Raw genomic sequence first — 19,096 nt, forward strand, 5'->3', positions numbered from 1 at the left:
CAAGATGGAGAAACAGGAGCAAAGTCTCCGTGGAGAGAACCAGAAGCAGCCTCTGCAGGATAAATGGCAGGGTGGGTCAGAACAGATTTCTGTAGTCAGAGAGAAAAAATGGTCATGAGGCTCCAGAAAGCATTTCTATGTTAGAAGGAGTATAGTTCATTTTCCATTAAATTGTTTAAACTTTTTAAGCTGCAGTTTTCAAATCTGTGAAGTGAGGAAAACCCCCACTTTGAAAGGTTGCCAGGATTTCATGAGTAATGTATATAAGGGGTTCAGCCTTTTGCTTGGTAAATAGCTCAATATATAATACAGACTGAGGGGTCAAACTACAGCTGGAAGGTCGAATCCAGCCCATGGCTTGTTGGTTTTTTTTTTTTTTAAATAAAGTTTTATTGGAACATAGGCAGGCACATTCATTTATGTATTGTTTGCGGCTGTTTTTATACTTCCATAACAGAACTGAGTAATTTTGACAGTGACCAAATGGCCAGCATGCCTAAACTATCTGACTGCAGAAAAGTTCACCATTCCCTTGTATATAAATAACTATTATGGCAACCCTTTAGTAATATACGTTATTCTACAGACTTGAATGATTTCCCAGTTCAACTTTATGTCTGCATCACAATAATACCTGTTGATTACCACTCTTTTGCCCAAGGTTCTAGTTTTCCTCTTATAACAACCCGAAGTCTGCCGGTTTTCCTTGTTCTTCAATGTAGCATTAAATGGTTAATTGGTTCATTTCACCACCAGGTGGCCTCCTCTGCTCTATTGTGCTTGTGGGACCCAAAGGAAAGCAGAAAATGGATCTAATGCACTTCTTTCAACTTTGACCGTGATTCTCCTCTTATTAGCACTTCTCTGGTGGCTTTGCTGTTCTGAAATGACTCTCTATTTTATATTTGGTCCTGAAACATAAATTCACATGGACCTTTTTAGAAAATGAGTTCTAAATCGGAGTTAGAAGCAGTTAAAACAGTAAAAACAAAATAAAAATATTTAAATGCGGACTCAAACCTACATCATAGTGGTTTTTTAAAAAAGGAGTTTGGGTATCATGTAAGAGGTTTACCATGACTCAGTATTATTCTCAGCTGTGTCCTAGCAGGATTGACTAATCTTGAAGCTTCCACAGGAAAAACAAAGGCCACGCCCCTCAGGGATCCATATGTTAATTTTTCTTGAAGAGCATAGGTGAACTTCATATCAGTACCCCAGTTTCTTTATGTTTTTTTTATTCTCTAGATTCTCCTTTTGAATTTTCTTTTATCTTATTTGTGAGCTTTGTTAAAGACCAGTGCCATGTGAGGAAGATTAGAAAGCTGTGTGATAAAAGTGCTGGAGAAGGAGGCTGGATTCTCCTTGGGCAATGGCTCTTATCCTCTCAGATTTTGTTTTCTTCATCTATAAAGTGGAGGATGGACTGGGTGGCTTAGAGGTCCGTTCCAACTTCAATATTCTCTCACTGGTGAAAAATCAAAGATAATTCCAATTAGTAGTTGATTTGGCTAGGAACCATCTGGCAAAAACCAGAACTATAGGAACTCGATTTCAAAGGCTATGGAAACACACTCATGGGTAAATATAATTTTGTGGCAAAGTACCATAAAAAGTGTATAGTTTCTAAATGCCACGTTGTTTTTAGTTCATTTCAGGTAGTAGTAGTAAATGCAAATTTTATGAGCCTTCTTAGACCTTTTCCTTTATTTTTTACCTTTATTCAGTAGTAGATAACTCTTCAGTTGAATTCTGAACAGTGTCTTGCTAAATCTGTCACGGAAATTTAGCTTTCTCTTTGACGTCTTATTTTCTACACATTTTAATTTTCCTACCTTTTTCTTTGGGCAGAATGATCAAATCCTCCTCAGATTTCTTTGCAGCATAGAACAGATATATTCACTTATATTTCCATTGAAAATGGGTCATTTTATATGGTACAAACAACCTGTTCTTACCTTCTGCTTGAGTTGCGATATGCACATCACTGGTTTGTATTTGAATTGTCACATTGGATGTCATGGCAAATACTGCTAAAGGCATTTAGCTGTCTATGAGGAAAGGACCAGAATTGTCCCTAGGGCATTTTGGTAAAGAACAGGCTCACGTTTGAATTCAGAGTTACCCTGGGAGACCTAGTGACAGGCAATCTCTCTAATTCCAAATTCCCTACTGGGGCTACTTCTCTGGAGAGCTATCTGGTTAAAGGCAGATTCATACTTGCTTGAGGAAAAATTGATTACAAGTTTTTTCCCACTTTGCAAACTACACTAATTAGTATCAAGCTCAACTAATAATTTATGAAATTTGCATTGCTTTCTGTTTGCCTAAGCACAAACATTTCCTACCACATATATTTTCAAATATATGTTCATATGTCTCATGTTCATGTCTAACACATATTAGGAATGAACAGTCTAATAATTTCACCTTTCCTTTAGAAGCCAGAAAAAGTGAGAAGAAATGAAGCTGTCTGGTATTAGTGACTGTAAAGATAGGCAATAAATATCCGTTTGGGTTACTGTATGCTCTGAAAAACAAAATAAAAGGAAGGCTATCCTTTTCCTTTAGTAATTTATAACCCATTTGGAAAAGCAAAACCAAAAAACATGAAATAATAACAAAGATAACAAATATGTGTGGTAGCAAAAAAAATAAATGCTGGTCTTCTTTGGATGTCTTTATAAGAAGAAATGATATTTGAACTGGACCTCGCTGAATTTAAATAAGTGGAATGAAGATACGAAGATAGGTACGTTGCAGAAGAATACAACATAGGGTAGGGGGAAACCCTCAGATCTAGGATTTAGTTTGATAAACGACTAGGACTTTATCCAAATCAGGAAGATACATTGGGGAAGAGGAGCAAATCAGCAGCACCTCCTAATAGCTTTCATCCATGTGTCCAGTGAAAGTCAGCAAAAGGCAAGATTGTTTTCTATTGAACATTGAGTCCTAGATTCAATGTTTTGTGTAGTGAAGGGAAATTATATACATAAATATACAAACTAATGGCATAAAAGAGACGAGAAAAGTTAGGCCAAAGGTCATATTTCCTTAGCAGGCATGATTTGGATCAAGTTTGAGCAAACACTTGTACCTAGTGTTTATTATGTAACCCGAGTTGTTCTAGGATCTTTGCATGTATTAGTGCATTCAATCCTCCCAGTAACCTTGTGAAAGTGGTATTAATATTATCCCCCGATGAGCAACTAAGGCACAGGGAAGGGCAAAGCGAGTAAGCAATGCAAACGAAGCTTAAAAATAAGCAAACTGATTTCAGGCTTATATTTTATTTTCATTTATTTATTTATTTTTGCCAAACTCCTTGAATCTCATTGATTAACAGATTAAAATGCATGGCATGGGTCCTTTTCTGTCACCATGTTTATAGAACCTAGTGATCAAATGGTTATGTGTGTGTAGGTTTTGAGAAGTAGTGTTACTAGGTAATACCAGCATGTTCCCTCTTCCCTTCATTAAGTGAGGAGAGAAATAGTATCACTTTGTTGATATATTTTCTAAAAGACGAAGACTATGTATACATAGCTCATATATATGTATTATATATAAATGTTGTTTACCTTTTCAGTGGCTCCTCTCCATTGTGACCTATTTTATTCTCTAATGTGGATAGTAATTACAATACCTTATTTCTAAGATGGATAATGAAAAGGAATGGGAATTACAAGTCATATGTATTAAAGTCACATGTTACAAGTCATATTACAAGTCGTATGTATTAAAATCTAAGACTTTGTTTTAAAACGGCACATCTTCCATAGAGATCTGAAATTTCACACAAACAAGATGTGTTTATTTCTTAAAACGTCTGTGGTGGGTAAGTGGTGAGGATATCCATTGTCCGTGATTTACAGATGGGATGACCACAAAAATATGAAATAACTTCCCTCAACAGAGCAAGCCACCAATAGAGCAAAGGCAGAAGGAATAGCCACAGAGAAAATGGTGCCCATTGAGGGGGCTCCCTGCTGATGTGCTTAGAGAAAATCCTCCCAATCACAAGGTTTGTACCTATTTCATCTTGAGAAGTTATCCAGTATTATGGCTATAAGCTGCAGTGAATGGCCACATCCTGGTACTTCTGGGGTTTTTTGTTTCAATCCCCACTTACTGAATTTTTGCAGCTCTTACACTAATTTTTAAGTTGTCAGTATCATATTCTTTCATCCAATTATTTCAGGGGACCCATTCACTGAAAACCTTCTCTCTAGCTGTGATCTCCTTCCTCTTCTGCAACATTCTCTACCTTTAGGTAGTTTTTATGGTTCATTCTCTGTGGACTAGTTATTGTTTCCCCTATCTGGTGAAACTTTTGTAATTTCCCCTATTTCCTTATTACTTTCTCTCCATCCGTCTGTGTATTTCTTTCATTTTGTCCTCTAAATCTTTACTCCTTCCTCTTTCTTACTTTTATCACTCTTGTGATTGGACACACACACACACACACACACTGTGTTTCTCTTTGATGGAGCTATTCTAATAAATGTCTTTGAATGTTTATGGCAGACTCCCTTACATAGCTGGAAAAATGCTCAAAAGCTCTTATAACCAGTGTTTGCTCTTTATAGTCTTAGTTTATGCTAATAAATTTTCACCTGTACCCTAGATCTTCTCTAAACTGTGAGCCATCATTCTTTTGAACAACAGGTGTGACTATCACTGAGAGCCTGTCTTCCCTTTTAGCCTCAACTTCATGATACTAAAAATTTGTGGAGGTTTGGAGGATGAACTTAGATCAAAATTAATCTGCCCCCCCCCAAAAAAAAATTAATCTGGCCATAGAAACTCCAAGGGTGGGGTTCTCAAGTGTGTTCTGACTACTCTGAAGTCCGTTTGAATGACATTCTTGGCCTTATTTATTTACCTTATACTCCTAAGGCCTACCAACTTTCTCAGAATTCTGGACTGATTTCTAAAGATGCATTTCCAAGAATGACAGCATGACATAGCAAACTAAGCTGAAATTCCTCCTGAAAGTTCTGTTTCTGAGTTTTAGCGATGTCTTACTGACCTTGGGCAAGTCACTTAGCTTCTGTGTATCAATTTCCAACCTGTAAGACAGAAGTGATATTACTGACTTTCCCCATGGGCTTGCCATAGGAGAACAAAAAAACAATCCATTGAAATGACAGTCAGACTTTCTGATGCTGGAACAATAAACAGTGCTTAAAGCCTGAAATCTCTAAAATTTATTTTCTGAACCTCTCTCTCTAGTAAATATGGACATGTACCCTCCAAGAAACCCCCCAAAAAAATAATAAAAGGAAAGAAAAAGAGGCTAGAACAGAAAGGTTTTTAAATCCATAGTATATTGCTGTTGGAATTGGAAATTGGACCCACCTCTTGGATCTTGGTCAAATATTATTGCTCTGAGAAAACACTGAATTCCTAAAAGGTGTCCTTAAATATTTAAAAGGTTTCTGTCACCTTCCTCTTTTCTTTGATACATTTCTATAGAAGCTTTTCTTGGGTTAACCATTCCAGGCCATGGGAAACAATTAACTTTATTCACCGTTTCTGTCTAAAAATTGAGAATAATATTTATGTGTTGGAGATTCTGATCAAGTAGTTTTTCACTGAACTTATGAAGTTCGAGATAAATGGAGGCAATCACATGCTACTCATTTCTGTGTACTAATAGTATACCTGACATATATTTCTTTTTTTTTTTTTAAAGATTTTATTTATTTATTCGACAGAGAGAGATCACAAGTAGGCAGAGAGGCAGGCAGAGAGAAAGAGAGGGAAGCAGGCTCCCCGCCGAGGAGAGAGCCCGACGCGGGACTCGATCCCAGGACCCTGAGATCATGACCCAAGCCGAAGGCAGCGGCTCAACCCACTGAGCCACCCAGGCGCCCACCTGACATATATTTCAACTGCTGATACAGGCTTACTTGGTCTTTTGTCTGGAAGAAATTCAAATAAATAAATATTTTCCAACTTCTACAGCTAACCCATAATGTTAAGAGTTGCTATGGATAAAGGGTGAACAACACACGATCCCTGACCATACACCCCCATTGTAGGAATTTATAATCTAATTCTGAAACTACATTCATCCTTATCTGAAGTGAAGGTATCAGAGTACCCTCAAAAAGTGGCCTAAGGCATCAAATATTTTATAATTCAGGGATTTGGGTGGTCACCAAGAAAAACTCCATGGCATTTTGGATCTATTAAGATTACGGATGTAAGAACCCTTTAAAAAGTCAGAAATATACTACAAAGGAAAAAGTCTTGATGTGAATATATAATGGTATCATGGCATTTCCATTGTGTTTTGGTAGTGGACAACTCTGGAAATGCTTTGATCGGCTCTGTCTTAAAACCTAAGACATGGTGAGGGGCGCCTGGGTGGCTCAGTGGGTTAAAGCCTCTGCCTTCAGCTCAGGTCATGATCCCAGGGTCCAGGGATCGAGCCCCGCATCGGGCTCTCCGCTCAGCAGGGAGCCTGCTTCCTCCTCTCTCTGCCTGCTTCTCCGCCTACTTGTGACTCTGTCTGTCAAATAAATAAATAAAATCTTTAAAAAAAAAAAACAACACAAAAAACCTAAGACATGGTGAGTTCTGGATAATCATGGTGAGTTTCTCAGTGCTGGTGTCCATAGTCCCTGAAGAATGCCATGTGCACTAAACTTGAAAAGATAGCTTTTGATAATGACAGTATGGGGGGAAGGGTAGTGCTTCCAGCCTTCATTTAGACCACTGATTCTCGTAGATTTCCGAAGTCACCGTGTTCTGCAGCAATCTTTTTGATAAACTACAATGGCTGCAGCGCTCTACCTCTCATTTTTCTTGTCATCCTCAAAGAGAAAGCAAGATACTCTCCTTGAAGAAACATTATCAACAGCATTAACATGAGAAATATATAGTCTCTTCCTTATGAAATTAATTTGGCATTATTTTTGAGGTGCGCAACATCTTGGCAACTGCTTTGGTTTAAAACTCTGTGATTTGGGAAAAGCACGTTTCAGAATGTTTAATTCAGCGATACAAAAGGCACTAATGAAATATGCATGTATGAATTTTATATCATATTAGTTCCCTCTTTCTTGAAATCTGAATAAAAGCCAAACATCTGGATTACGTTTGAAAAGCCTGAATTTCCAATTTTCAGAGAGATTCAATCTATTTTGACATTGCACACTTAGCCTTAACATTTACAGTGTGCTATTAACATTACTTGCAATTGTAAAAAAAAAAAAAAAAAAGTCCAGATTTAAACAAACTTGGTGCCTCCTAATGCTAAAAATATATCTATATTTGAAATGGCTGCTGCTGCACAACTGTATATGTCCATGGTTTAGGCTTCATCAGCATTTCTATTATAAATACTTGCATTGAAGAAGCCTATAATTCAGCTATAGAGATATGGGGTAAGCTTTGATATATAAATTCTCCCATGGTTGTATATTAAAACAACAAACAGCAATTCATATGATGCTTAGTTTGAAAAAGTACTCATTGATTCAGTGTTTACTGAAGACCTCAAATATTCAAGGTACTCCATGATTGGCCAGAAATGGAATAGCCCTCATCCTTTGAGAGTTTATTCTTCAAATATGAGATAGATAATAAGATTTCTGTTTTTATACATATTTGGGCATATTTTGGCAGCAAGGCTAAAGGCAAGTGTATATTTATGGTCATAATTTAGGGAAGCAAATAGGGATATCAATGCTTTATTTCATTTCATGATCAGAGTTTATCTAAGATATAGCTGATCAAGTTTTAAGGGGTAAAGTAAGAAGTTCTGTGTCTACACAAGAGATCAAGGAAAAGAGAAGAATGTGACACCGTCTTTGAAGTTTGCATAATAGTAAGCCTTCAGTGGACTTTAATTTACTACACTCAGATTTTTATGGGATTTCTTGTAGTATATTGTAGGTAAATCTCATTCTTCTGTGACATGTGGAGAACAGCTAAAGTCAGGAATTTCCTTTTTCTCATCTTATTTTGCTTTATTTAAAAAAAAATCCAACAGATTATAAAGTAGTGCCCAATGAAACAAAAATAGATGTGTTTCAAGGCATTTGTTTAGGTCAGAGGATGGAAAGCAGAAGAAATAATACTTTTAAATTGGAAACTTTTTTAAAAGAGAAAACTGAGTTTCCATTACATTAATTGCTGCTCCTTGTGTCTTTTTTCCATCCTACATTACATACTCTAACAGATATTACATAATTGCATAACTATTCTTACTATGTGCTGACATGACATTACGACAGCCCTGATATGGTGCATCATAATGAAACCATAATTAGAACAGTCATGATGTATTATGGCAATGATCCACATCGTCACTGAAGTGCATTGGAATGCACAGAAAACCCATTGAGATGTGCAGATTTTCAACATAATATAGCACAACCATGAAGTTTCATAGCATGGAGGAGAAATTGCCATTATGCCCACACTGCTGGCAGCAAGGGTTATAACACATTTCTACAATCTGTTGGAGAAAGTTCTGTATCGATGGAAGAAAATTTTTGAGAGTGCCATTTGTGAAGTTTATATCTTTAAAACAAATCTACAGGAAAGACCTTGTTGAAATATGGACTTAACTGCATAAATTCTATTGAAGTTTCCCGTAAAATGTTTACCAAAAAAAGGACCCAAAAGGTTTCATTTACTATCTCAAATTCAATGAAATGCTTTTCTAAAGAAGTACAGATTGAAGATGATTTGAGGATTTTTATTTAACATTATCTTTTCTTCGGATTTTCCATGTCCCATCTTGAGCTCTGATTGAATAGCTTACATTTTATGTGGTTGTATCTCTGCTCCCTTGTTGTTCTCCTAGGTTTCTCTACATGTGAATCTTATACGTGAGTCTTGTTCTAGTAAGTGGTGTCTTCTCCTTATCTTCTTGTGTTTTGGTCTTGGCATCCCTCCTATACACAGAATAATATCATCATGATGGCTGATTTGGCAATGTGAGAAAAGAGCTCAACTTTCTAAAATAGAGAGGAACTTTAGACTTTATTTTCTAGGCCAGCCCTCATTCAGTGCCTCATTATGTCATAAAATCTCCCTATCAAGGACATTTCTGGTCTCTATCTGCATACCCTTGGTAAGTGGGAACTCCCTCTCGCCCAAGCTCCGCTCCTACTTATTCTTCAGCCTTTGATCCCATGCCTGACCTCTGATGAAAGAAATTAATATTCTTCTATTGAAAGCCCTCTAATTTTCCAAGTCTACTAACTTGTCCTTCCCTCTCTTCTCTCATCTTCAACTCTTACTTACCCTTGGCTGAGTATCTTCAGCTCCTTCAACAGCTTGCTCCTCAGAGAAGCATTGAATATTCTGCCTTCTTTGAGTGCTCTCCTTTGGACATTTTAGACATTGTCTAAGCCCTGCTTGGAAAATGAAACCCAACCAGAACAAGGACTGCAGGTTTGAGCTTAATAAGTCACCATCAAACTGATGGGTTGCTTTTCTTATTTATAACCCTATGTTTGTCTCAGATCATACTTCCTTTTTTATATTTACCTTCCACTGTCTGTTGACTCATTGAATCTAAAGACAGTTGAAACCTCCTTACTTCTATTGTTTATGCAGTTTTTGTATTTTTATTTTTTTATTGGTGGGAGGTTATTATCTCAGGCTTGACTTGTCTCGTATCTCCCATTTAGATTTAATCTACTATGCTAGCATGTTGTGTTCTCTTTGGAGTATAGTATCATCATAAATAAACATTGTGAAGCAGTTGCCTATGAATCAGATCCCACTCAGAGGCACAGTTTGGCCTGTACAGTGTTAAAAAGTTTTAATTCAATGTATAAAAATGAGGAGATTTCACATGAAAATATATATTTCTGTCTTCTCTTAAACATTTATCCTGTTCATACAGAAGCCATCTTGAAGCCATATTCTCAACATAGGAACAGTTGGCAGAGCTGGGTAGTGGTTGCCCCTTTTGGATGGAACTTGTGTTTTCCTACCCTCCACAATCCACACTACTTCTTCCTTTTTCCCCTTCCCTGGGATCAAATGTTAGTAATCCTCATATTTTTGCATTGTTTTTCTTTTAGTAGAGAAAATAGCTCTCTTTTTCCAAGACATTAGCAACAATTAGAGTATGAAAGAAGATGACTCATCTGTGCTCAACTCACCTTCTTTCCACCAGCTGCCAGGCCATAGGATACTGGATCTAGCTAGTACTGGGTCAGAAGAACTGATTGTTAAATATTAAGGAATTTTGTTGGCAATAGCAACCTTTGGTAGTTTGGAATCTGCCATGGTGGGAGTATTTATACCAGGGAAATCAGGAAACCCTACAAATCAGGGCTTTTTTTTTCTTTTTCTTTTCCCCGCAGAGAGCCAGTTTGCGAATACACCGCTACCTTGTGTGTATTTGAATTCCTGCTCTCTGAACTAAAATATTTATTATTCTTTATTGATCATTGTGATTAGTATAATCTGGCATTCCAATCAACATGCCATAAACATATTTTACTTCTATGTATCATTAATAAAAATATCAAATAAGACTAGACCGAAAAAGAGCCCTGTGGTGTAACATACCCATGAAACCATCATCTTTACATAATTTGTTCAACAGGTTCTCAGGAAAACTTGTACTTCTGTGCTACTAAATGATTGCATCCTTCTGCTCACTTTATGCTTATGAAAATCGAATATACCTGATCTAGGAATTCATATCCTTGCTGTAGGGATTTAAGTCATTAGATTTTGGGTGTCTGTTCTTAGCAATTTAATTATGTTTAAAATCTGGTTAGTAGTGTAGTAAATAACTGGTATTGCTACAAAATTGCATTGAGAAGGTAATAGGATTGAATTTCTACACAAGTTGACAGTCAATTAAAATTTCCATATATCCAATGAGTTAGCCAGTTCTTGGCCGAGGAGCTAGAACAAATGCCTTCCTCCTAAGCCGATCACTTCAAAACAGGCAAAATTTATAATAAAGTCAAATCAAGACTCAATGCGTCAACTAAAACGTGAGCTTGGCTTATCAAATACAGACCAAAAGCAAGAGATGGACTAGAGAGCACCCGCAGTATTTCTTCCCTAAATTCCTCTATTTTTTATTGTCACTGGAGGAAAAATAACACATTAAAACCTCCTTACTGAATTACTGTCCTAAACCAATAGATCCATGGGGCTTGTTCAGCTAAAAACCACAACAGACTTTGTAATGCAGTGATGTAATCTTGGCTTTGTGTCATTTATATTCAACCTAAAAAAAAAAAAAAAAAAAACAATTTTCCTGAATAGACAGGCTGACAACAATATTGTTCGGTGTGGGTTTTTATTTGGATTCTTTCCAAATGGTTCACATGCCTTCACAGTAACACATCATGCTTGCTTACGTTTTTTGCCTGAATTCCAAAGTTTTCCCCTTTTACTAGCTTTCTATTTTTCTTTTAAGGTCTCAGTTATGTTTGTAAAACTAACCAGCTCCACCACAAAATTAGGATGTATCTTGCAGAGTGCATTCATTTTACTTTTTGCATATTTTTCCCGAGGTCATGTCAAGGTTAGTTTGAATTCCATCCTACATTAAGACTTCTTTCACAGCTATTTAGCTCGGCAGCCTACTCCCCGCTGGGGTCTGCCCCTTGGGCACGTCAAAGCTTCAGACCTGACAAATCACACACAGATGAAGCTGTACAGTTTTTTAAACAGTTTCATCAGTAACTTTTTTTTCTTTTTCACTATCCTCCTTCATATTGAGATTTTTTTCCCTCTGAGTTGCCATTTAAGGAATTTTAAATTCTATTTGAAACACTTTGTTTTCCCTCAGAATTGCAAACCAGCAATATCATTTATTTTCTAGTAAATCATACTAATAGCCCTCCTAGGCACCAAGACTACAGACCGAAAGACCTGCTCACTGTTCCTGACTAGTATAACTGTAATTCCATTGTTAAAAATCTATTTGTAGCAGGAAGCTTAGTGTTAGAAAGGTGGCTACATCTACCGGAATCAGGAAAAAAAAAAAAAAAGTCAACCTTAAAAATGCATGGAGTTTATGACATATTATGGGTTGAGCCTGAAAATGTTTCTCAAATGGTTCGTAATACGCTCTTATCAGTATTTTAGCAAATTGTGAAACTAATGGTGCAACTCCATTTCCTGTTTAATTGATGAAGTTAAAATGCTTGGTTGCTAATGAGTGTATTAGCAAACAATGTCCCCTAGACAGGCTTAAGTAGATCAGGATTTTTTTTTTTTTTAAAGCAGCTTACAGTCCTTATTTTTATATAACGGAAAAAAATTGGCTGCCACAAAATTGCTAAATCAACTGAAGAAATGGTGTAATTATTGCTGTATAGTCATTTTGGCAATGTCAAATGGCCAGATTATAGTTTTCTAGTTCTCACACTAGAAAATAGTTATTTTCTTTTACAAACCATAGGCTTTTCCTACATTTTCACTCAGGACAAACAATACCTGAAGATCTTAACTGCAGATTAAGCAGAAAACTTAGAAGTGAGAAGAAAAAATAATATTTGAATGATTCTCCTCTCTTTGGTACTCTTTTACAGTTAGCTCAGTATGAAAGTACCCAGCGAAGGGGTCCATAAAGGTTGCCTGGTTGAAACTAATTAAAGACAGGTCTAAATAGAAAAAGAAAAGAAAAGGGGATCAAAGGAATTACATTAGGTGTCAGGACGTTGTTTGGGGACGTTTTATTTAGGTTTTCGTAATTCTGTTCCAGGAAAAAGCTAAATTCTAAAAATGTCCATTTTTTGCCATAATCCCACATTTGCGTTATTTTTGCAATAAGATACGTGTCAACAGGCAAACATCTTGAAGAAATCATTTCGGCATTGGCGCATTAACACATTATGGTGAAAAGAGAGGCTTGTGCTTTTCACGCAGTGCATTTCAGTCTTCAATTAATGTGAAAGCACTACAATGCCTATGCAACTTCTCTTGCCTAGTGGTGCACCATTTATCATTGCAGTTTTACATTGACCTTGACACCCACTTCATTAGAATAAAGATTGTCTACCATTTAGGTTACATTGTTCCTCTGCACAGAGACCCCATGCAAATTTCTGTTCAGATAGAAGAGCTGCGAGGCTGTCAGAGGTCATCTGCATTAAATGATTGCTGCTATTTTCCAACTGCTTCTTTTCATTCTACTCAATTCAGGCTAGGAGGATCAATCAAGTCCTCTGCCTGAAACAGTGGGACTGCTGGGAATATAACTGTTTTGGGTAGTAGTGGATATGCCCTAAACAGTATTAAATATTTAATATAAACTCATTAAAGGCCATGCAAAGGCTTCAGAAAGATAGCAGATTTATAGGGAAATCGGAGGGGCTAGAGAACCTTTTAAAAAATAAATAAAAGAATAATAATCAATTTTATAATTTTTGAGAGTAAGATTACAATAGTTCTAGGAACTTAGTTAGATCTTCTCTGTGGAGACTTCTTTCTGACCCTTGACATAGGTGGGGAAGGGACGAGACAGGCAGGCTGGGGGTTCTTATGCAGTATTTTACATGAAATCAGAATGAAAGTTTTCAGTTCTTGGTGTTTTTATTTTTCTTCTATGACAATGAATTTTGCCCTGGGTATTTATTTTCAAAGGCTTAGGTATTTGTTATGTAAAAGAAATGATTGGAGAAATAAGTTGCCAGGTTTCCTACTTAAGTTTTCTGGGTGATATAATTGGAATTAAATTATTAATGGGAGATACTTTAAAAAAGATTGTTTTATGATCTTCTATTAGGGAATTTGCAATTCATTTTAATATTTGTAGTTTGATTTATATTAAAGATAATGCAATCTATGTCCAATTAACAATACATGGCCAATGTAATGTGATTTCCAGATCATGCAAATGGAATAAGCTGGAAGAGGGGGTAAAACTCAATTCTTAACCTCAGATGTAATTTGCTGTGCGAGTTCTGGCAATTTTAAATGACATTGCACTTTTTAATTTTTCCAAAGGCTCAGCAGCAAATTTATCCCAATCAAGAAAGCCTATTATTAATTTACAAGGACAATTGTAGGAGTCTTTATAATTTCACTGTGCGATTATTCGCCATAAATTGCTAATGGTAAAATACAAAGAGTTTGCAAGAGATAACGACTATTATTTGTCTTGGGCTTGAGCCCTCTTCCATCTTGCACATCTTCCTGAAGTGGTGGTGATATTGGCTCCATGTGAAACTCACGCATTGTGAGGGGCTGGACACTGGTGTTCTGGAAAAGGGGGCAGCGCCCGAGCTGCTGCAGGGACGGCGCTGGCCTCTAGCAGATTCCTGCACTCGGGGGCATGTACAGCTGAGCCGTGGACCCTGGACTTTCATGTAAAAAGACTCTTTGTTCGCCACTGAATGGCATTAGGCATGGACTTGCTGAGGGGCCACCATGAAGCCTCGCATGAGGAGGGCAAACACTAGCCAGAAAGCACAATACGGGAGTCACAGACAGACGCATCTCTGTAATTTTGTGCAAAAATGCGTATTTTCACGTATAGTTTTACCAGTAGTTTGGTGTTCTGGTGTATTCCTAGCATACGCTTTCTGGTAAATAGGCTAAAATACAATTTTTCCTCCTCGCTGTATTTTCTCTTTCTGTTGTGAGTTTTCGAGAAAAGGGGATTACGCTGGATACACAGGTGTTTGTGGTATTACTTTGCCCTGGGAAAAATACTCAAACTTGTTATTCTAATAACTAAATCATTCTCCTTGCCTTAACTCTTCCTAATAGAAAGTCACATAAAGCTCAAAAATATGGCTTAAGATGTAAATGCTCCAACCCTAAAGACACGGACTCGGACAGCCCTATTCTAATAATCAAGAAAATTCTTTGGTTTAATTCTTGTGTTTCTCGTAGCCCAAACTTCACTCTCTGCTCAGCAATGTCTGGTCTCTTTTCAGCATAACCAACAGAAGCACCATACAAAAGTCTTACAATGGATGTCTTAATCTCTCTGTGTGCTTTTAGAGCATTATTTTGAATTCCATCATGCTGCCTTTTTTCTTTCCTCTTCTGAAGTTTTATTACAACAGCAGAATTCCCAGGGAGCTTTGGGGGCAAGGTTCACATAATATAGCCCTGAAGTTTTGCTTAGGTGGAATCCATCCCCCCATCCTGGCCATCTTTTGATGATCTTTCTATTTCAAAAAGATTCACTGGGTAGAGTCTTATAGCATTAGCTGTATGTAGTTTATTTTCTATTTTTTTTTTATTTACCAGACAGTGAGCATCTACAACCCTTTCATGATGCTTTCTTTCTCTGACCTCACAGTGACAAGGCATCTTGTTCTTTAACATTGAGGGAGGCAGAAAAATGCTTGAGTTGCTCAATGTGTGCCTTCTATACCAGTTTCAAAATGGCTTATTCTTCTGGTTTCCATGGTGACAATTAACACTGTTTCAAGGCATTGTTCCAGTCTCCATTTGGGCAGAATTTTTGGTGTGATTTTTAACAAAAAAAAAAAAAAAAAGATTTTAGGAGGGAAAAGAACTCTTAGCATAACTGTCAAAAAAGTTATCTCAATCAAGTCTTTATGCATTTCTAATTATATTTACTTCAGAAATCCCTGTTTTTACAGGCTTTGTTTTATAATTCAATTTTAGCACTTGTGTTTTTATAAAAAGTAAGCAATGAATAAAGATTTCTAAAAACTTCTTTAATTTTTTATTGAAACAGCAGGCTAGTGTTTGTGGTTATTTTTAACTTTGTTTTTAAAGTTTTCTTATATACCTTCCATACATACAGGAGTGGCATTTAGGGTAGGAGGGGCCTGCATCTTTAATTTAGATCATTCATGTATCTATTAGGAGGCTTCATTAGTCAAAATTGAATTGGCCAAGCAAATACACTCAATAATGTAAATATGCCCTTTCAATAGAATATATTTTATTTTTGACTAGACAGAGAGGCCCACAGCAGGTGCTGTGGGGAAATTAAATACGGGATGCTTATTTACCTTAGCACTCAAGAAAAGCCATCTGACTTTAACTTTGTTAATCTCATTTTTGGCTATTGAAGAGTAGTCTCTATCATAATATCCCCAGACTCTAGGACACAATGGGGCAGCCTCTGCTCACTTACTGCTGTGGGTGAAATGAATATGAAGATTAAATTATCCTCTCACCACAGGAGAAAGTAGCCTACTTGATAGGATGACTGAGAACTGATGGAGCTGGCAGTTGATTCTCCCCATCTAAGGCTATGAAAAGATGTTGAAGAGAGAAGAGCGACATGTCTTGAGCCTCAACAAAAACGACCCTCTGGCATCGTTACATCCATATGCGACTTGAGGTCCTAGATCGTATCAGATTCAACCTTCGGAGTGCCTCAAAAATTAAAATCAATATTTTTGCCTTAAATTACATGACATTCAAGTAGCTCTTGTGCACATACCAACATACCTAACAATTAGCTGGATTCTCTTAGCTTTCATAGTTTGAAGGCATTGTCCATCAATCACATCTTTAATCAAGCTATTTATACAGTAGGTTACATGGTGACACGACAGGGAGCATACATAAATACAAGGGTTTTTAGTGTAATAATCTTTTATAATAGCTGTTGTAGGGACTACTTACTTGTACCACGTTTCTTAGAGAAAGTTATTTTATTATGTCTAAAATTAAATTAATTGCTTTTTATATTTTTTATTATTACAAGATTATCATTTTTATGGGACAAATCTAAACTGTTCTCTGCCTTGACTGATCCGCTGTGTGGGAGCCGTTAAAAGTTGGGGTAAAGAGAGGGGATGGGCTTGTCATAAGTGACAGTGATAACTGGTTGAGGCTGCTCCCAGGTGGCACAGCCTGAGGACTCCTTCTGTCAGTGCACGTGGCATAAGCAAAAGATTTGAATAGGATTCTTCTGCCTGCCTGAAATGCTGGTTTCCCCAATATTATGTCAAAGAAGTCTTACCAGATTAATTATGTAAATCTTTGTCAGCAGCATCATCTTTAGATGGGAATCTGATTACAGAAAGCAGATTGCCCTCTCCTCAATCATCACTCTGATAAATAAAACACTATCTAGGTTTCTAGAGTACTTGTTGAGTCTTTTGTCCAGAAAACTCCAGTGGCCTGTGTGTTTTTTAAATATTGGAGTGACAGGGTCCTGGTAATCGCCTGGCATTAGAAAATGCAATCAGAATCTTCCATGTATCACGGGTCAAATTCTGGAGGAGCTCTAAAACAATTCTTGATTTTTTTCATTATGCATATTCATGTAATTTTGGGCACTTTGACACCCTGATCAACATTCATTAATACTATGAAATGCTTTAAATCACCTCATTTGAAAGATTTTGTTCTGTGATCCACAAATGACTAACATTTGGAGAAGTTTACATAATACAAATGATGTGCATGTTTAGTGTAAATGGAAGATTAAAATCGGAAAGTAAAAGTATGCAAACATACGCATACTTTTAGAGGATCTACTACTGAAACAAGGAGCTCACACCTTCTATTCCTTTAAGCTGCTTCCAATTGTATTTTAGTTTGGGATCTTATAGAATATCGTGTTTTCAGAGTGAATAACATGCCTGGACCTGTTTTGAACTTGGCTAATTTGCTGCTTTGCCCAGACAAAAGCTTTTCTGATCAGATCTGATAATGTGCTCATCCTGGCTCAGTTAGAGCAATGAAGCTATACTACCAAGGGCCTCAGTGGCCCAATTTACGCACCTCAAAAAAAAAGGGGGGAGATTGCCATGATATTTTGGAAATGTGCTAAAAAGTTATAAAATATGTGTAATATTTTAACCAGAATCTAGTTTTCTACTCACAGGTGATTTTCTGTGTAGTACATTTTTAAAAATACAGCCACAGTCATGTATAGCTATTCGTAATATAAGGCTTTCTAACTATGAAGTCATCCAGAGTTATTTGAAGAGAATCACTATATTAAGTGCCATATTAAACAGCACTTAGATTATCTCTAGCAAAACATCTTTTGGCAGAGACTCACCTGGCAGTTTGTTAGAATACAATGTATATTGGGGGAAAAGTGTCTGTAGTCAGTTGTGATGTTTGGGGACATTTTATGGTCATCAATAAAGAAGCATAGATTTGTAACCATTTCCAAAGCACTGGTTTGCTCTTTTTTTCCTCTGTATGTACCTCTTATCAAGCCCACAGAGTTTTTAAATAAAAGAAAAATTGGGGGGGGGGGGCAAGTGTTCACTGAGAATGCAGGATGAAGGTCACACAATCTTGGGGGATCTTTTTATTTGTACTACCCTATACTACCAGTCCTTTGTGGGGCAGAGATGAGAGGTGGGCAGCACTCTGGAGCACTCTGGAGTGACTGAAATTAACTGTAATATTAAATCCCCCGGGACCAGGTATTTTCCTATGTGGAATATTTTACATTAAAGATCAAATGTCTATGTAAACTTTACTTTAAAATGATATAAATCAGTCAGTTAAGGTGGCTCAGTCAGTTAAGCATCTGACTCTTTTGGCTTGGTTCATGATCTCCTGGGTCGTGGGATCGAGCCCCAAGTCAGGCTTCTTGCTCAGCTGCGAGTCTGCTTGAAAGATTCTCCCCCTCTGCCCTTCCCCTCCTTGCTCTCTCTCGCAAAATAAAATGAAATAAATAAATCTTCAAAAAAAAAAATAAAATGACATAAATCTTAGTCAACTAAATGGAATACCTTTAATGTTTATGTATGTGTGAATATATATATTTGAACTGTTTTCAGTGAAATTCCTCACCTTCTGAAGGTACTTAGGCTTAGCCTCCCCATACATTTTATTGGAAACAAAAACTTTCAAGAGCCATGAGCATCAGTAACTCTGTGCTCAAAGATTTTCTAAGAACACCTGTCTCCCTAATGATATCTCTGCTTCTCTCTTCTCATTTTAGCGATACAGTGTGGAAATGACCATCAGGGACCTGAAAAAGACGGAGCTGCTTAGTAAGGTTGAAGCTCTGAAGAAAGGTGGCGTTTTACTACCAAATGATCTCCTTGAAAAAGTGGATTCAATTAATGAAAAATGGGAACTGCTTGGGGTATTTGCATTTTTATTACTGTTTGTAGGTTATGTGTACATTTTTTGTGTAGTGAAGTACTCTATCTGTCTGATTTCTAATTTGAAGCAC

General features: G+C 36.8%; 1 protein-coding gene across 1 annotated transcript in view; it reads left to right on the forward strand.

Moving 5' to 3' along the window:
* Positions 1 to 19,096, forward strand: part of AKAP6 (A-kinase anchoring protein 6) — a 368,170-nt gene that overhangs the window by 259,721 nt on the left and 89,353 nt on the right. Inside the window, exon 10 of the mRNA XM_080809066.1 lies at positions 18,860 to 19,006. Coding sequence (XP_080665192.1) covers positions 18,860 to 19,006 — 147 coding nt within the window. The remainder of the gene's footprint in view (positions 1 to 18,859; positions 19,007 to 19,096) is intronic.

This window comes from Martes martes (assembly GCF_963455335.1).
Source record: "Martes martes genome assembly, chromosome: 7".
Classification (NCBI taxonomy): domain Eukaryota; kingdom Metazoa; phylum Chordata; class Mammalia; order Carnivora; family Mustelidae; genus Martes; species Martes martes.